Raw genomic sequence first — 19,694 nt, 5'->3', positions numbered from 1 at the left:
TTGCATGTTCAAAATCATAATTTATTGATGTATTTTTTAATCATGTAGCTCCTTGCAAAGATACAGTTTATAAATTATAGAACAAGTATAGTTCTTTCCACAGCTTCCATATTTTAGTCCTCAAGTCCAGGTCAGTATTTTAAAACAAGACGGTCAAAGGTAAATAATGCAAAATGGCTTAAAAAAAACCTACAGTAAAAAGCTTCAGTTCTTCCAGGATCCAAGATACACACACAATAAGCAGCATTACAATGTCTGCACTACACCCCCAAGTGATAAATGCAGGAGAAGCAGCGTACAGTACCTGTACCAGACCTCAAGGAACACTTCATGATTAGCAGTACACAGCACCTGAACATCTACAGCAGCCTCAAAATTTATTTAGTAAAACAAATGCTCAAAGGGTTTACAGCATGTGTGGCAAGGTTAGATGATGGGTTGTAGCAGGTAACAATCATGTCCAAGTGAGCCCTGCTTACCTGTGTATTCACACCAGGCCAGTGCACAAGCAGTACACAGCACCATTTCACCCCTGCACTGTGACACTGCCCAAGCAGGACCACGTACCTGCAAACTCATCCCACAGTACAAGGGAACAATTCACTGCCTGTATCCCTCTCCCCTCCACACACATCCTGTGGAGAAGGCAGGCTCCACTGAACTTCTACCAAGATCCAATTACACTGATGACAAACTGACATCACTGCATTGGTGGGAATGTACCTCTGCAGTTAAATTTTATATTTTGTGCTTGCTCGCCATTGACCGTTTTTCCTTAAGGTTGATGTCAACAAAATGCCAGATCTTAAAGGCAAACAAAATAAGTTTAATTTAAAGAAAACATTTATTTGAAGTTCTTTTAGGTCACAGAATTTAACAGATGAAAACTTTTTTCCCTTTTCACATTTCAAGTCTTCAGCAGAGACCATACACACTGTCCCATGAACAGTGACATTTTCCTATTGATTCCTTTTGAACGAATCGGCGTCTAGGCAGATGAAGATTCACATTTTAAGCAAACTGATTTAAAAATATTAAAAAAAAAAACACCCAACACAACAAAACTTTGTTTATCAAATTCTTATCACAGATAAAAGGTGTTTAACACTCATAAGCTTCTCAAAACAAAAATCAAAACAAAATCCCAAAACAAAATACCAGCAATTCAATCAAATAGAACATACTGCCTTCAAGAAATTTCCCAGAATTTTAAAATGCTCCAAATATATACACATTTATAACTTAAGTGCTTATTAGCTACAACCTTTTACTCATGCAAAAGTTGTGAGAGGAGAAGGTGTTTCTTAGAGCGGCTTTTCTGAATATGCAGTAAAACTCTTCACTCGTGCAAAGAACAAAGGGGTGTACATTTTGTCAATGTCAAAAGTAGTAACAGCTGTCTCACCAGTTGATCTGCAAAGAGCATTGTAAAAGTTAAATGAGACACAAGTTGCTGTTTGAGTCCCTCATGCAATCATGTTCCATAGTACAGTGTGTGCATCAAACTACAGTTGGAATAAAGTGTCTTTTGTAATGTCTTGTTCTGAAAGCATTTGACTTTTAGCTGAATCACACTATACAGAATCCACTTCTACATTCATACCTAAGAAACCACTTTCTCTTTCCACTCTTATTATGAGCTCCAAGACCTGAGCAGTACAGAAACTTCATGCTGAAAAGAATGTCTGCAATATAAACTAGGTATGACAACACTAGCTTTTACAAAAGCAATTTTTCTGTTTATGGAAGTTACCTATACCCTCAACCCCCAAGTAGTTTTATTTCCTGCATTTTATATTCTCACAGCTCAATAGCTAAGCTATGTTCCTATAGAAAAACTGAATATTAAGAATACTGGAAGACAAGGACTAAATCTACCCTAACTGCCAACATCAAATATCTGGAAAGCCAACTTGCCAGTAATTTGGAGTGTCAGGTGTAAGAACAGAGGTCATGGCTCCTGCCTGGCAAATGATCAGAAGGGCTGGTCACATGCCCATAATCTGCACTGCTGAATTATATAGTTAGTAACATTAGAATTCTCATGTGAAAAGTACAAACATCTTTAGTCTGCACATCCACAGTGGAAAAGATATATATCTTAATGAATACATACTTTCCATACCCCCTCACTAACACCACATTAAGTCATTCAACCCTGATTCAGTTCTGAAATCAAACACTCTGCATAAATCCTTTACAAAAAATATAGTTACACTACTTAGGAAACTTCCCATTATCATTAAAACAGGTTACTAAAATCTTGGGATTTCTTTACATAAAAGTTCATTATGTATTTCAAATCAGGACCAGTTACTGTTTTCATTACATTTTGTTAAAGCCACCAAAGTCTCAGACTCTACATTTTCTGTACTTAGCACTGGACAAATTAATGCCACCTTTAATGCTACAGTTCAATATCTTTTTTTGCTCTTGTTCTCCATTTACTCACCTGCAAGTGATGTGACAAGAATGATGTATCCACACAAGTTTGTTGAACCTCTGGCGCCCACTGGAGCACAACTGCAGTCCTACATGGAAACTGTGATCGGTTTCTTGAGCAGGAACTCGGCGGAAATACCTGTATTTGTGGTAATCAACTGGTTTCTGTACAGAGAAATAAGAAGTTTCGTGACCTACAAAGAACATATTGTGCAACTATTTATCCTAAGTAACTGTGAGACCAGATTGGTAAATCTCTCATACTTAAAAATAAGTACTACTGTTCCTTCAAAATACATAAATGTGTATGTTAATGATGGAAGAAGTTTTCACAGAAAGCAAAAGAAGCATGCAGGACACCACACAACTGTGCACAGTCACTGTAACACTTCCTCTTCCAAAGTTTTTCTTGACTAGCACTTTGGTCATCAGAAGAATTTGTAAGTAAGTGGGTCAAATAATTCAGAGTTCAACTAACAAATGTTGCTTATCTAGTTCTACTAAATGTTGTGGAACATAACTGCACACAGTCAAATCTGTTCTCAGAAAATGACCTGTTCATCCTTCTTTCCCATTAATGATGCTGACACCTAATAGCACCATAAATGGAAACTAAGGGGGAGAACAACTGCTTCAATTTGAACCAGGTATTTATCTGCCTTAATAAATTATTACAGATTTGGGGACAAATGTAAGTGACATCACCATGCTTATTTATTTATATTTTATTTTTAAACCATTTAAAAGTTTTTTTAATTTTGTGGTGTAAGGCAAATCTTTGGGTCCCTTAAAACATTCAGTCTGAGTAAAATCTTGTAAATCTATTTCTCCTCTATTCTATTTTTCTACCTACCTCTTCTTTTTTCTTCATTATTACAGCAAATACTTTGGTTTGATTGTCTGTTTCCTGGGAAAGGCGATAATGGCCAAGCAAGATTGCATCTGTTCTGGAAGGTTAAAAAGGAGGATAATGTCAAGGACATAAAAATATTCTGTGTCTCAAATGTGTGATGCTCTTATAATACAAGCATCAGCAATGAAACAAAAACTGACTACATAATAATACAAACCATTTCTTATTTCCATTCAGTAAAGCCTAATCAATGATATTAAATGGTGAAAACATTTTGGAAACTTGCTTCTAATTTTCCCAAACAGGACAGTAAACATAAGTTAGTTGGTTCTACCTAGCCTACTGCTAAATATTTACAGATTTCTGGTGAACAGCTCAAACCTGTTCTGAAGGTGCAAACGATTTTCTATGTTTTTATGTCCAAACATCAAAAAGTACTAATTGCAACATATCCCACTGAAATCTTCACTTTCCTTCTGTTAAGAAGTGTGAGAAGGCAGGCAGTAATGAAATAGTATCTTTAAAAGGATTAATCCATCTACTTGCCTTAAAAATTTCAAATCACATAATCCACAAAGGAAATCTAATTACAATATCAGGATCCTAAAATGAAAGATATTTCTGCATAAAGATCAAAATTATTTGTAGTTCTTAGGAGAGAATTATAAATATCTATAACACAATACAAATAACATTGTTTTGCTTATAAATATAGGATATAGAATCTGAGACAGAAATAAATAGAAATTGCTGGGTAAAGGCAAAATGAAAACTGCAGAGCCAAATACTTTATTTCAATAACCTTGTGTTTTTAGTCCGTAAGCGAGGAACTATAGATTGAGGATCTTCAGGAGTTGTTAGCATCATAACTTGACCATCTGGAAAGAATCTCAAATACCTGCAAAAACATAATTACACAGTGCAAACCTAGAAAATATATTCTTTTCCTGTTTTTTTTCTGTTTGTTTGCTTTTAAAATCACAGGATGTTACCCAGAAGGATTTAGAACTTAATTGGTAATAGCATTTGAAAACACATTTCTTCACGCATAACAGAAAATAAAAGAGATCAGAAATCAAAAGAGAGTTATGAATATTAAAAGAGGAAGTTATGAAGAGTTATGAAGTTTTGTCACCTCTACCAAAGCAAGGTTGCTAAAACTGACATCTGGCATCAAAACTGGCATCAAAACTGACCTCCAAGTTTCTCCATTCCTATCCACTGAGACCAATGCAACAAAATCTCAATTACAGTATCAATACAAAATTAGTAATGTCCTATGGGCTTTTTCAGGTTCAGGAATCTGATGGATTTTTACAGTATCAAGTACTGTGCTAATATTTGAGACTACAGCAATAGCCATCAGGTTCAATGGTTTCTATGAACAGTTTCCAGCCTCAGAAGAGACGGCAGAATGAAACAATAAATGCTGGGAGCAGCAAGATGAACAACAGCAAAAAATCAGGCTGAGGAAACAAATGGCAAGGCATTTACAGTAAGATGAGAAAGCTCAGCCTGTTGATTTTTACAACTGATTACACATATGCTAAATGATTGCTCTTGTATAATCACATGTATTCTCTGTGCTGAGTTGTGTCATGTGTTGTATCAGACATGTAAAGCAAAAGTTGTTTAGGGAAAGAAATCTGTAGGTAAGCATAAACTGTTATAAGGTTTTGCCACATGACATAGTTTAAGTGAGCATGAAATATGTCTCTAAGCTCATTTCTAATTATCATAGAATTCTATTATTAGATCTATTACTAGATTCTATTTCTAAAACCTATTCTCAAAAAATACACATTGCTTTACACACTGCAGCAGCCCCATTCAGTTTTACAGAATGATTATTGTCTGTGATAGCCAGGGGTGGATTTAAAGAACTTAAGAGAGAAACATTTCACTCACTCATTGTACTACAGCTCTACCTGTAATATTCCACTTGGTGCCACGCTCTGTAGAAACCATCAAGAGACTGCTCTCCTTGACGTATGTATTTTGTCTTGCTGACATATACACCTACAGAAAAGGAAGATATACAAACAAAAACTAAGAACATAGAGTATTTATGATGAAAAAGCCAAACATAAAGTATTTATGATGAAAAAGCCAATAATCTAAAACTCTTGAGTATGGTTTGTTACTTAAATACATGGAAGTTTTTATTTTCATCCCTTGCACCTTTCCCTTCTATTTGCAGATACTCTACAAATTGAAATGCACAAACAAATTCAGACTAGGTCTAACAACATCACAAACATCAAACCCACCTGACTGTTTCTGTTGCACAATTACAAATATTTCCAAAAGTACAGCTTACCATCAAATCGAACGCGAGGCCTCTCCAAAAACATGTCCCTCCAAGATGCATATGGAACAAGTTTATTGCAGCTCCTGCCCCATATTTTCAAACAGACTTGATGCCAGATTTCAGGATCTCTAGTGAAAACAAGAAAAAAGCAAACCCCATAACTTCCCTACAAACTCTGTTTAGCTTTTATATATATCAAAGTAACACTCTCTTACTTAGTTTGGATGCAAGTAAAAGAAACTTTCTTGAACAAAAATAGCTCATAATTTAAAACCCTTGACTAATTTACTTCATCCTGGAGAGTTTGAAAGCCTTTTCCTCTTCCCAGTGAAACTGAGGAACAGACTGACAGAATGCCATTTTCATCCAAGTACAGAACCACAACATTGCAGCAGCCTTGCACATCTCTGTGTGGCTATATGAACATGACAACAATATTCTACAAACCTTAAACACTAATTTACAAACAAAGTAGAACAAATAATACTTTCTGCTAGATTTTTATTACAGTAAAGTAATCTATCTCACATTTAGTAGTGTATTGAGAAACTGATTAGCACTGTGAGGAGCTTAACACAAGAATGTCCGTGGGAAGGAAAAGCAGGATATACTAGTGCAAAAAGAGAAGCTTCATTCTAGATAAATTATCTACAATACCTGGCACAAATGTAAAATCCTCGGCAAACAAGAGATAATTGCTCCAATGATCTCAGATCCAAGTCACTTGAAACCACCCATCGGAAAATGTACATTAGTACTTCCATAGGCAATGCTAAAGAGAGAAAAGAAATCCTTGTTAGATGCAACCTGTAAATCAACAGGTTATTCATAATTCCAGGTTTGGCTTTTGACTTTCCATTAAAAAATTCTACTTTTCACATTGTAGCCCAATGCCAGAGAACAAAAAAAATTAACTCAAGAGGTCACTGTAGATAACATGTGATGTCCATAAAGGATCCTTTTGATCCTTTTTAGCCTACTAAGTTCTGAAGCTGATGTGATTTATTAAAAGTTTTCCTCCTGCTATAAAAAGTCAGTAAAAAAGATACTATAACACAGGACTGGCAGGAAAGTACAATATATATCTAGAAAGACCAACACTGCTGCTCCAAGGACACATGTCCTGATATAATTTTAGAGTAATGTCTGCAACATCTTGTCTTTACTGGTAAAAAAAGAAAATATACTTTCCCAAGTGTACAATGCACTAGTTATTAAAATAAATTTTTAAACCCTGTTTTCTTTATGTTTTGATTAGCTTCACTTACTTTATTTTCTTTCCTTGACCAGATCAAAGGAGATCAGGCCAAGATTTCAAAGTGCAACTGATAATTTAGGATGCAGAACCAAGCCATCTGTTTTTAAGAGAGATCACAGCTCATATACACTCTCTACAATTTAGATCTCATAAGGAAGTCTCAGGATAACTGTCCCAGAACTGAAGCACTGAAAGTCATTAACCTTCAAAAGACTTTCTAGCTTTGTTATTTAGTCTTTCTGACCCTGAAAACATACTTGTTGCAAAAATCTCATACAGAATCAAAAGAAATCAAGAAATGTAAAGATTCATAGTCTACAAAACAATTGTTTCTTACTCAAACTTAAAAATTGTAGTAATAACTGTATTTTCAAACCAAACTAAAAGAACTGGAAAGAAAACTGGAATATGCTTACTTCAGCAAGTTCATTTCTAGAAGCTACAACTTTTAAGTATGCCTCTGATCTACTCAGAAACACTACTTGGAAAAAGCTTGTGTGATAAAGACAAGATCTTGTATGAAAACAACATTGTTTACCTAGCTGATAATTTTTTCTCCTTTGTATCTAGCTGCAGAAGTAATAAAGAGATAATGTATGCACTTCTTCAAAGGTGACTTTTGAATGAAGGAGAGAAATGTTTTAATGAAGTGAAACATCAATATAAATTCTGCCTCTCAACTCTTACAGAGTATCTTAACTCTTACCTGAGATGTGGGTCTGGTTGACATAAACTTCAGGCTGACAAAGTTTGACTGAAGATTCCTGAAGAGTTAACTGCTGCTGGAAATCTGTCAGGAGATCTGCCATTTTGTCATCCTCTTTGCTATCCTCAACACTAGAAAAGGGGCAATGCCAACACTGTAATATTGGATAAAACATACCAACAGATGTCCTCATCTTAGCATCAATCCACTGCCATACTCCCATTCATCAGAGTTGTTTCCTGTACATTTTTAAAGCAATCACATTTATCATACAATAAAACAACTACTGAAATATGATTAAGGTCATTAAGACATTGCTGGAATGGCTCTCAGAGTAACAATTGGGGCTTTTTCATTAAATTCCCATCCCAGTTTTTTATTTTGTATTTTAGTTTTTTTATTGAAGTTACTGAAGAATTTCTTGACCTCATGAAAAGAAAAATCTCATCTTTCTTTTACTTTGTCTAAGATATGGCATATGCAGGAGATAAAGTGTTGTTAATGAAAGTTGTATTTTGTAATCCTTCTCAAGATGTAAGATATTGGAAACAATTAAGGATTATTTTTCATGTTTGTTTTATTCACTGAAGAGTAATTCTTGGTGGATATATTCAACAGTAATGAAGGAAAACTACTTTTGCACCTATTCTGTAAATAGGCAGAAATAATAAATTTCAGGAGCCAGAACAAGATTGCAGAACAGAAACAACAAGCTTGCTACTCATCGGTAAATTTGAAGGATTACTAAGTGATAGAAGAACATTACCACATTAATAAAAGAAATCTAAATTTAACTTGTATATCATAATATGATCTTTTAATAGCTGCCTGCTTGCTTGCCCCAAACACCCACAAACGACACAAAACTCCCTGAGCACATCACAAACCATGTTTCTTTCCCTGACTTGGCATACGGCTAGTTAAGAAATCTTACAGTTACTTTTTAATACCATTCAATTCTACTCTAAACAAGCTACTAGAATGAGTTGAGAATATAAGCAAGCAACTGGTAGACCTACCAATGGGTTTTAAAGTATCATAGAGAAGACAATTATGTTTGGACTTGTCCTAAGACTACAGGAGGAAGTTGCACTGAACATACCTTCCTTTATTTTGATGAGTATGATGGTCAGTCCCAGTACCTACAGGCCACACTGTAAACTGGTTTTTCAAATTTAATTGTGTAATTTGATTATCTCATCAAGACTCTATGAAACACCTACAACAGTAATTCAGAAAGCACAAACTAAAATCTCTCCCAAGAAATACATCTCTGCAAATACTGCTTTTAAACAGTAAAGTAACAGTTGAGACTATGGGTTGTTTTTCCCTCACTGCTACAAAGTGCTCGGAACAGTACAGCAACACTTAAAAAACCAAATAAAAATCCACAGAATTGTAGAATCATTTAGGTTGGAAAAGACCTCTGAGATCATCAAGCCCAACCATTCACCCGGCACTAAACCATGTCCCTAACTGCCACATGTCACATCTTTTAAATACCTCCAGGCATGATGACTCAACCTCTTCTCTGGGTACCCTGCTCAAGTACAGTTTGACAACCCTTTCTGGGAAGACTTTTTCCCAATATTCACTCCAAAGCACACCCTGAGGCCATTTCTTCTTGTCCTGTCGCTTGTTATTTGGGAGAAGAGACCAACCCCTACGTCAATACAAATTCCTTTCAGGTGGTTGTAGAAAACAGTAAGGTCTCCCCTAAGCCTCCTCCTCTCCAGGCTAAACAGCCCCAGCTCCCTCAGCTGCTCCTCACAGCCCTTGTGCTCCAGACCCTGCCCCAGCCCCACTGCCCTTCCCTGGACTCACTCCAGCCCCTCAATGTCTTTCTCACCATGAGGGGCCCAGAGCTGGACCCAGCACTGGAGGTGTGGCCCCAGCAGTGCTGAGCGCAGGGGGACAATCCCCGCCCTGCTCCTGCTGGCCACACTATTGCTGGTACAGGCCAGGATGCCACTGGCCTTCCTGGCCACCTGGGCTCACACTGGCTCACGTTCAGCCAATGTCCTATCAAGCAGGACCCCACAGTGCTTTTCCAACAGGCAGCTTTCCAGCCACTCTGTCCCCAGACTGTAGCTCGGCATGGGGTTGCTGTGACCCAAGCACAGGATCCAGTACTTGGCCTTGCTGAAATTCACATGACTGGTCTTGGCTCATTGATCCAGAATATCCAGATCTCTCTACAGAGCCTTCCCACCCTCCAGAAGGACCACTCCTGCTCAACTTCAGCTCAGAGAGTCTTAATGGAGTAGAGAAAATGATGCTAAAGTAAGAAAATAATCGTATAAAAACCAAGGTTTTTACATGACTATAGCACATGATTCAGTAGTTTTCCTAGTGCACAAATGCACAGCAAAGATTTCATGCCAGCAACACACTCAGATATGAAACTAATGGATGGAAATAAAGCACTTAGCTCATCCTGCACTCTTTTATATTAAGTAAACAGCTGCATTGGAGCTGTACATCCTGGGGCAACAAGACTGAGCTAGTAATACCACAGTGACACAGTTGTGCTTTCCTTTTTCATTCTCCATATTAAAACTCTGGATTTTTTGATGCAGCTATCAGGAGCAGCAATAGCTGCTATGAGCAAGCAAGAATTTGGGAAGCTGTTTCATAAACTTGCCTATGTTAGGCTGCAGGGGCTGGAACAGAAGTTGTGACCCTCCTTAAACATGAGTTTTGGACTCAAGTTAGGGCAGCCTTAAGTCACTGCACAAAGACTAGACTACGCAGTTTGCAGTCTCTGAGCTTCTAAATACATTGCTCTACTGAAAATGCTCCTGTTTGGCTGTGTTGGCACAAGAACTGATTATTCCTTTGCTTAATTAAGATGCTTATTTTATTAGAATGAAGCTTTAACTATTTCATCTTTTTGCCATCTACAACTTTGTATATCATCCTAAATCTGAAAATCAAAAAGTAAAATAGTGACTGATGCTTTTTTTTATTAAGTAACAGCATAACTCTGAAATTAGCTAGCTCCAAACAAGCCTGTTACAGTCTTCAGAAAATACAGTCTACTCAAGAGACAGTGGGTAAGTTTTCCAGACACTAAGAGACTTACAACTGCTTATTACAGCAGAATATTGATATCCTTCAGAAAAAAATGCCATGTTTCAGTACTCCTACGCACTTAATTAGTAAAATTTCATACTCACCACCTCTTTCCAACTCCATCAGCATCTGGGGACCGTGTATAGGTGATCTTAAATTCTATATCAGGTACAAGCTGCATGGCTAGACGATAAAACTTGATGGCTGAAAATAAAGGTTAGATGTTCAAACATATCCCATGCCCATACTAGCTTATCAAAGCAAAGACTATTTTCAGAGAGACAGTTTCACCTAAAATCACTAAAAAGATGGAAAATGCCCTTGCCTAGGAAAGCTTGTTTAGTCTAAACTGCCAGGTTTAAATTCAATATAGAAGAGAGGAACATTAAACACCTGCTTTCAAAACTAAAAACCTCATGCACTTTTTCAGAATAAAGAGTTAGCTCAGATTTTACAGATTTACCTTCATTACCCCAAATTCAACTACGGAGTAGAAAATTTTACACTAGAACATTACAAACTCCTGATGTTGTTTTGTGCCTGGCACTTGCAAAGATTTCCCAGAGAAAGAGGTTCAGGAACATCACTGTGGCAACAGACTGTTATTTAAGCTGCAGAATGTCTTCCTCCTGAGTCAGCTCTGTGAATCCTTCTTAATTTAAATTAATTTGATGCATGCACATTCAATCTATTTTAATACCAGTAGTAAAATCATGTATGCATGTATATGTTTCTTTGTATTCTGACATAATGATACCAAGATCAGAGGGCAATTCTTCTTCAGCTTGGACTCTTAAAACCAAAACTCAAATAGAACATCAGTGAGCATGGAGCTCAGAATTTGTCTGATGAGTCTGAGAAACTTGAGTTTGGGACTAATAAATGTTCCTATTTCCTTGAGTTCATGTCAGGGCCAGTGACTGACAAATTGTATCCTCTGGCAGTTGAGGATTGGAAATACCAGGAGCCAGCTAAATAGAGATCAGTCTCAACTTCAGCATTTAATCTTGCAGACAAGGCCTGTACTGTACTTAAGCAAGAACAAGCTGCAGCACATAACTGTCTCACAAACATCAGGTATCAGCAGATTTCAGAAGCAGGCTTGCATTCTGGTGACCTGGGCCAGGTCAGCAAATAAAATCCTTGTCTGAAAACAGATGTCTCCACATGTGCTCAGTAATATATCTGTGTCTGGCACAGGACCGTGCCCCTAAGGTCTCATGGATCATATAGATCTAAACTAAAAACCTCATGTACTTTTTCAGAATAAGGAGTTAGATCATAGAGATCTATGTGTAGAAATAGTTCAGTTTAGTTTCTCTAAGTTCCAAGTCAAATTCAATTGAGAAAGATGAATTCATATTCATGCAATCCAGATGTCTGAAACACTTTTGTGACTGGAACTGTTAGATATTAGTATTTCTTTCCTGCTTTTTAGTTTTAGATTTTTAGTTCTGACATATTTTTTACTGTGCATTTAATCCTTTACCAAACACCCACCATATCTTAGCCTAAAGTAATTGTGCCCTGTAAAAAAATGTAACAAATTAGAAACTGAGACAACTGATTTTATTAACTACAGAGGACTCATATTTCTCTCAGTTAATATGAGATATGAAACAACAACCAGAAATCCCTTGAAAATGAAGGAAAATTCCCATGATGGAGTGAAAATTTTGTTTTCAGCAGGTGGCTGAGTTCAGGAGCTTCCAGAATTCTCTCAGATTTCTGTATCTTGAATTATTTTGCACCTGCACTTTAAGCACAGTGGCCAAGCCCTCTGGTGGATGAGCAGGATGGCACATACATTCTGCTTTGCTTTCTTTCATGTGAGAAAGAAACAGAAAATTGCTATCTCCATTAATGACCTACAGAACTTGGAAGTCAGAACAGTCTTCTTACTCTCTAGACTCTGAAAACTAAATATAAGAAAAAAAACCTTTGAATTTCCATTTTTACTGGTGCTGATAGCAAGAGTGCAGGTAAGCAAGCTAAGTACCTTAAATATTTTATGACAAACCTCAGAGACTACCAGATTTGAATGTTCACTACAGGAATTCCTGAAAAAGCTATTTTAGCATGCTGTGTTAATTAAAAACAAAAACAAAACAAAAACCCAAAAACCCCCAAACCCAAAGAACCCTCTCCAAAAAAAGAAAAAAAAAAACACCAAAAAACTCCCAAAACCAAACAACAAAGCATTAAAGCAGTAGATTTGTTCACAGTAGAATGATGAGAACTGTGAGCACAGGAAATAGTTTAGTACCTTAATTAATTATTATGCTAATTTCAAGTTGCAGAAGTCACATAAAGAGGCATTCTAAGATACTGATATATTGCCTGAAAGTTAGAAATTCCTTCCTTGATGTAATTTTTACTTTACCTCAACCTTAGAACTGATATAATTGTTCCTTCTATAGCATGTTTGTTTGCTTATCTGAATGATGGAGCTCTCAAACCACTGTTAGCCCATAGTTTGGGCTTCACTGGCACCATGAAGACTTGCCCATAAATCTACAGGTGGTAAATTTCTCTACAATAAGGGTGCTCATGGTAGACTTTCATATTACCTTCATAAAGGGCCCCATTTCGTTCTTCTTCCACTGCCTTCAGGAAAAGCTCTTTTGCCTGCACAACAAATTACACAGAGCAGTTCTTTACTCCTTATAAATAGGAGTCACTTGACTTAGAGTTATTTTTGATCTTACCTACTGTACCTATGATAGAGATACCAAAATAAGACATTCCCATATGCTACAAGATATAAGATGACTGAAATTCCCAGTTAACAAACTAACTGTATTCCTGCTGCTCGCCCCTTTTACACACAGTCTTTCAGAAAGCAGACTGTGAAGGTGACACCAAGGCAAACATAAAGACCAGAAAAATCACTGTAGGATTATGTAGACATTAGTACAAAGACAACGAGACAATAACCTCTGTTGTTTCTCCAGATTTAATTCAGCATTAGCTTTTAGAAAAGTTATAGTGGAACAGTAATACAGACAAATAAAACCTCAATATTATGCAATTTTTCTGTACCTTTTCCTCTTTGGCTATCTCCTGTTTTCCCCTGGCATCGACAGATTTTAGTCCAGGTTCTCTTGATGACGCTCTGCATGGCAGAGGTTCCAACCCACTAGAACTCACACCTGGGGCAAGCTCAAACATCCACTGAGCTCTGAACATCTGAAGCTCTGCCTAAAAAACATGATTAATTCCACATAGTATCACATATTCAGACAGTATATCTTCTGAGGAGAAATTATAAAGTACAAACACAAACAAGAATTTCAAAACTATGTTTTCCAAGTCTTGATGGCTTCAGTGAATTTAGGCACAGAGAGTTAGCAATTGTTTTATGGTAAATTAAAACAAAAAAGAACTTCTTCAGTCTCATTCAATAACTAAAGTGCTTTGTTCTGGACTGTTCACCTCAGAAGAAAAACTGATGTTTCAAGGAGTGCTTGTTTGTACTATGGTTATGACCTAAGATTCCACAGAAAAGTGATCTTTCCAGACATGATCATGTTTGTTCTTGTTCATGTAGAATTATCATAAGCAATAAATCAATTAGCTCTTAATATTAAAATTTAGAAAATCCAGGTTTTTGTACACAAGCATTCTAAGTTATCTAACATTCAAGATGGCAATTTATATAATATACAAGTAAGACCTTACTTCTTTCTCTTTTAAAAAGTATGGACTATGCTCTGTGAAATAATACAAGTTGCAATTCCTGTCACGCCTTTTTTTGGAGCATCTTTGAAGTTACACTTTACAGGTCTCTTGCAACCATCACAACTTCTGGGGAGCACCTACACAGAAATCCAGTCTTGTAGGAGAACACACTTTTCTACTACACTGCTTTTATCAGCTTTCTGGTCCAGTAGAAAGTGACAAGTTAAACTGGAATTTGATCACAGAAACTGCTGTCCAAGTTCTACAGCTCTTCAAAGAAATTTCAGATCTGTCACAATCTTTCTTTTCATCTACACAGATAGCTGAAGACTGAATCTGACACTTGGAACACAATGCAAAATTTATCTCACTTTTGGAGGGGCAGGAAGATTAAGCATTTGTCAGATCAACAAATGTGTGGTAAATAAATGACGATAAGTGATGCAGTTTAACTCACAGCAGTACTATGTTTGTAAAATCCCACTAGCATGAGGGACATACCTGAAGATTTGCTTCACCAGATCTTTCACTGTCATCAGTTCTTACCAAATCAGCGTGACAATCTTCTTCAGCTTCTGCCTAGTAAAGAGCAGTCAAATGTCATTACAGGGTCTGCAGAAGTCCCCACAGCACATTCACAGGAACAACTGATATGGACATACATTAAAAAAAAATTAGGCATTCTTCCCTTTTGACGATAAAAATTAATTTTAAAACAAATGAGATCAGTTGTACTTCCACATTAATGAAGTTCATATTTAATGAAGATGGGTTTTGCATTTTAATCCAATACAGATTAGTTGTGTATCACTTGAAGGCTTCCATGCTGCAATACACCAGCATACCTGACTAAATACACTGTGTCTGTGTCAAAGCACAGAGCAGAAGCTTCAGTATTAAACAATAATGTCCTTTGTCCAACAAATTAAAATTTAATCACTATCTTCTCACTGTAAAGATAACCAGTAGTTTTGATTTGTTTAATATTTGCAAGAGTACAAAAGTGCTTTGAATCAACAATAGATACTTCACATATACATGTGAAACTAAACAAGAAATGTACTGGAAAATAAAATAAAAAGCTATCATGAGAGCTTGACAGTTGGTTTTATTTACAGTACAGCTGTGAGACAGGTTAAACAAATAAAACCTGAAATAAGACCTTTGCCTAAACCTAACATGGCTCTACGTAGGAGGTTAAACTAGCTAGTTTAAGAGGAAAGCTTAAAAATATGAAAATTAATTATTATAGTGAAATATACTGAGATTTATGGAGTCTATACTAAAAGAAAGGAAAACAAATTCTAAGCATTAGTGAGAAGGCACTAAAATGACAACAACAGCAAGATACCAGTAAGGGGGAAAAACCACCCCAAAATCTCAACTAAGACATTTGTTTAAGGTTCTTCCTGCAGCTGAAGCAAACCAGTTTTTCTACCATTCTGCAGTGAAATTCACATCTATAGTTCTGCAAGTAGATAATGCAAAGTGGGATTACAAGCAGGCAAACCTAACATTAAGATTAGCACAACTACTTAAGAAAGTTTTATTTCCCACTCCTTCCTATTGTACTCGGTACTCAGAGACTTGAAGTGACATTCTGTCAGTGAAATTCTACCAAGCTCTCAAAAAGAAATCTCTACCTCCTGCACAGTCAAAGTGCAGAAATCAAAGCATTCTTGTACTCAGAAAATTTATACCATTTTTAGAGCACTTGGAAGTTCTGATCAAACTACAGAATACTACCAAACGTGATGGGAAGGCAACCTTTAATCTCTCTGTCTTGGTGACAAGCACCTCCCCAGAGTTAGCACATATCTTCAGATTGCCCAACAACCATAACCTTACTGGTTTGTCATTTCTAAAAGTGCTTTCACTGAGGTTTCAGATAATTTATCATTTACAATTGACAGACATGGTTGGTTGGCTGAAGATAAACAGATATTCAATCTACTTCTGCATTCTCATTTTTAATTTCCGTACATTTTTAATTTCCCAGTAGAGGAAACAGGTGAGCCAGAACACTATAAAACAGTAGTGGCATTAAATCTCAGCAAGGAGTAAATAACTTGGAAATTTAATGGGCTTTGATTCCAGAATTTAATTGCAGACAGTTAATGCCCTATGAGTTGTGACAGTCCTACCACATTATTAGCATCCAGGAATATTTTGTTGGCCAAGCAGAGGCAGCCTAGGAATGAGCCAGCACTGAAATGGATGTCTGTAAGTGCATTATTATGGCAGTGGGCTGACAGAAATAAGGCCTAATTATGTCTGTGCAGAGTGCAAGTCTTCTGGTTTGCAGCTGAATTATATCCAGGCAGCTCTTCAGTCTGGGCAGATAAGCCTGGTTTTATCTGCAAAATGCAGAAATTACCAATTTCTGAACTAAATCAACACTATCTGCTGGTGCATAAAGCCACGCCCATTAAAACCTTTAACTCCTGAAGTCTGTAAACAAACTGATTTAAGCTCTGAAACTACTTAGGTTAGGAAGCTGGATGAGGTTTACCTCATTCAAAAACTTTATATTTCACTAATCTGTTCAACTCTTGATTTTCAACACCACCTCTCCATTCAGCTGCCCTACTTCTTAATTTCTGAATTACAGTCAGACATGGTAGTGGACCAACTGTACCTAAAATCTCATTTGATGCTCTTCGAAACTTAAATATGCTCTCAACTCAAACTAAAAGTACTATGAAGACCTGGCCTACAGTCTAAAAATTGTCAAAAACCATCATGAAATTGATTACAACCGAAGTGTTGGCATTACCTTCCCTATACTGTAGGCATGTGTGACCTCTCATATCAAAGGTCTGTCTTTTGGCAGTAGTAGCAGCCTAAGTGGCCAGCCCTCTGAACTTACTGGTAAAGCAATGAATTCATTGCTACTGCATAGGAATGAGCTGGAAAACTGATGTCTATTAACAACCTTCCACTATTTATCAGACCAGCTGAAACCCTACGATTTTGCTGGGACAAGTGAATAAACACAGGTACTGTGAAGCAAGGACCTTCACCAGCAGACAGCTCATGAGATCACACCTAAAGCACTTCACAATGTGCACAAATTGGCTCATTGCTCCTACTCTGAGAACACTTGTGTTGTACTTACAGTTTCTAAAATCCACAGAACACTGTGCTCTAACTGCTACTTAGGGGATATATCTAGATAGTTCATCGTTGTGCTTGCTGGCCTTTCCCCTGATACAAGTCAGCTGTCACATGGAACAGTGACTTCATCCTGATTGAAAGGAAGACATCATACCGTGTACTGGCTGACTGGCTTGATTCATTTTCCACGGGGAAAGTAGTAGTCTATCAAGCCACCAAAAGGTAACATGTCAAAAGTAAACATCTGATTTAGGTGGCAACTCATAAAAAAATGACGTCAGCTGAGTAGATTAAATTCTGATTTGCTTGCAAAGCTTTAGAAACCATTTGCCAAATGCAGAACTAGTTTATTTGCACAGTTCAGTTTTGTCTTGCAATCAGTAATTGCATGCTGATTTCCTCAGAGTACATTAACCGCCCACTAAACTGTCTGTAACGCCAAGACCTTTAATAGTTCTGATCTCTGTTTCAGCAAAATAAAACCAAGATCAGAAACAGTTCGAAGCTGAGTGTCACCAGTTGAACACGGCTGTGTTATGTGTGAACCATACAGAACTCAGGGAGGAGCAAGCACGGCAAAGCAAAACAGTGACTGCCAGCTAACATTCCTCTTGGTTTTATAAAAAAAATCAGAAAGTCACCCTCTCTTTCTGTAAATGTGGTAGAAACAACACTGTGTTCAAAAACAAGAGCTTTTATAACCGTGATATTTTAACAGCTCCTGTGTGATATAAACGGTTTAACTTTGAATGATCGAGTTCTCATCATGGATACTTGAATCCATATTGAGACGCAGTCAATAAAGCAATGCCGAACCAAAGAGTATTTCTGATATGTTAAATGACAAACTCATCTCGAGTCCCTGGCCCACAGAGTCCTTTAAATTACTGACTGATTTTATGCCACCACATTTTTGATGGAAGAAAGGGAAAGGAAGGGCACGCTCCCCGTAATGACACAGGGATTTTGTTCACGCGTTCGTACGGAGGGCTAGATCGCTCCAGAACCAAGCAGCCCCACTCATCAAAACCCCCTGCGGGAGGCGGCCGTGGCAAGCCGCGCTGGGGCGGGATCACGGCACGTTTCCCACAAGCATCGCCCGGTGCCCGGGGGCGGGCAGGGCAGGGCAGCCTGCCAGCAATTCGGCCAGGGAGCCGCTCCCACGCACGCCCCCCTCGTCCCGCTCCCGCCCGACCGTCCCTGCCCGACAGCCGAGCCCCCGCCGCCCGGGCCCGCTCACCATGCTGCCGACGCGCGGGCGGCGCTGTCCCGTCCCGGGGGCTCTGCTCCCCCGCTTGGTCCGTGTGTCCTCCCTGCCCGCGAGGGGCACTTAGCAGAGTTCTCGGTCGGAGAAGCGCACCACGCAGCGGGAGTCCCTGCGGGCCCTGCGGACGGCAGCCATCTTCCCGGCGAGCAGGGCCGGCGGCGGGAGCGGCGGGACACGGCCCGGGCGAACCCGCCAGGTCAGAGCGCCGCCTCCCGCGCGGGCCGCTACGACGCGCGACCGCACAGACTCCCCGTCCCAGAGCGCACCGCGGCCCGTGCCGCCTCTGCCGCCCGCGGCGGCGCGGTGCAAGGCCTGCTGGGGAGCGTAGTCCGCGGCGTACACCAGGGGAAGGGCGGCAGAGCAAAGGCTGCTGGGAACTGTAGTGAGCGGGAATCCCGGCAGGCGCGATCCCAGGAGTGGGAACCGAGGTGAAGCGGCGATGTCCGGGAGCCGCGACTTCCGCTGCGACTGCGGTCAGGCCGGGAGCTTGGCACAGGCAAATTGCCGACCAGGTAACGGGACAACGCTCGGTGCCGCACTGTGGAGGTAACAGCGGTGCCGAGGCCATTGAATCTCGTGGCCATGGTAATTTGCCCGTCCAGTTCAGTGAGCACAGTTATCACCTGCTGTCAGCACACGCCTTGTCAGGTTTTCTAAAACTGAAATTTGGACGAAACCTATTTGTATAAAAGCGCATCACAGTCTTTTTGTTCCAGAAGAAAACCACGTGTATGGACCTGTGAACCTTTGTGCATGTGTAGTGCCCTGAGCGTTTTCAGGAGGAGGATGAGGAGGCGTGTGTCTTCTCTGGACGGGCAGGTGAGCGCGCAGGCGGGCCCGGGAAATGGGGCTGCAAGGGCTCTGGGAGCCGGCATCGGCTCTGGGTTTCCGATCCAGGTGACCGTAGCGCTGCTCTGTGGAGAAGAGACAGTGAGAAGCAAGGGGGCTGTGACAAGGCCGGGCGGCGATCCCTGGCCGGGCAGC

General features: G+C 38.9%; 1 protein-coding gene across 1 annotated transcript; it reads right to left on the bottom strand.

The window, feature by feature from the left end:
• FBXO9 (F-box protein 9) lies at nucleotides 1-18,921 on the bottom strand. The gene is made up of 13 exons (XM_054279554.1): nucleotides 18,684-18,921; nucleotides 14,828-14,905; nucleotides 13,688-13,846; nucleotides 13,216-13,273; nucleotides 10,750-10,849; nucleotides 7,571-7,701; nucleotides 6,264-6,378; nucleotides 5,616-5,734; nucleotides 5,224-5,314; nucleotides 4,098-4,193; nucleotides 3,296-3,389; nucleotides 2,453-2,607; nucleotides 1-1,413 (listed from the first exon to the last, which is right to left on the bottom strand). The coding sequence occupies exons 1-13, from the start codon at nucleotides 18,684-18,686 to the stop codon at nucleotides 1,305-1,307; spliced, it is 1,308 nt and encodes a 435-aa protein (XP_054135529.1). The 5' UTR covers nucleotides 18,687-18,921; the 3' UTR covers nucleotides 1-1,304.
• Nucleotides 18,922-19,694: the final 773 nt, after the last annotated feature.

This window comes from Melozone crissalis, unplaced genomic scaffold (genome assembly GCF_028551555.1).
Source record: "Melozone crissalis strain CALT ecotype California unplaced genomic scaffold, PUWL_Pcris_2 ptg000027l_1, whole genome shotgun sequence".
Taxonomy (NCBI): Eukaryota; Metazoa; Chordata; class Aves; order Passeriformes; family Passerellidae; genus Melozone; species Melozone crissalis.
The sequence above is the reverse complement of the archived record's forward strand: the minus strand, read 5'-3'. Positions and strand labels throughout refer to the sequence as shown.

Coding starts and splice junctions, on each gene's coding strand:
- FBXO9 (XM_054279554.1), bottom strand. Junction 5,315..5,615: donor GCCTCGCGTTCGATTTGATG/GTAAGCTGTACT, acceptor CCTTTTCTGTAG/GTGTATATGTCAGCAAGACA. Junction 4,194..5,223: donor CACCAAGTGGAATATTACAG/GTAGAGCTGTAG, acceptor ATGTTTTTGCAG/GTATTTGAGATTCTTTCCAG.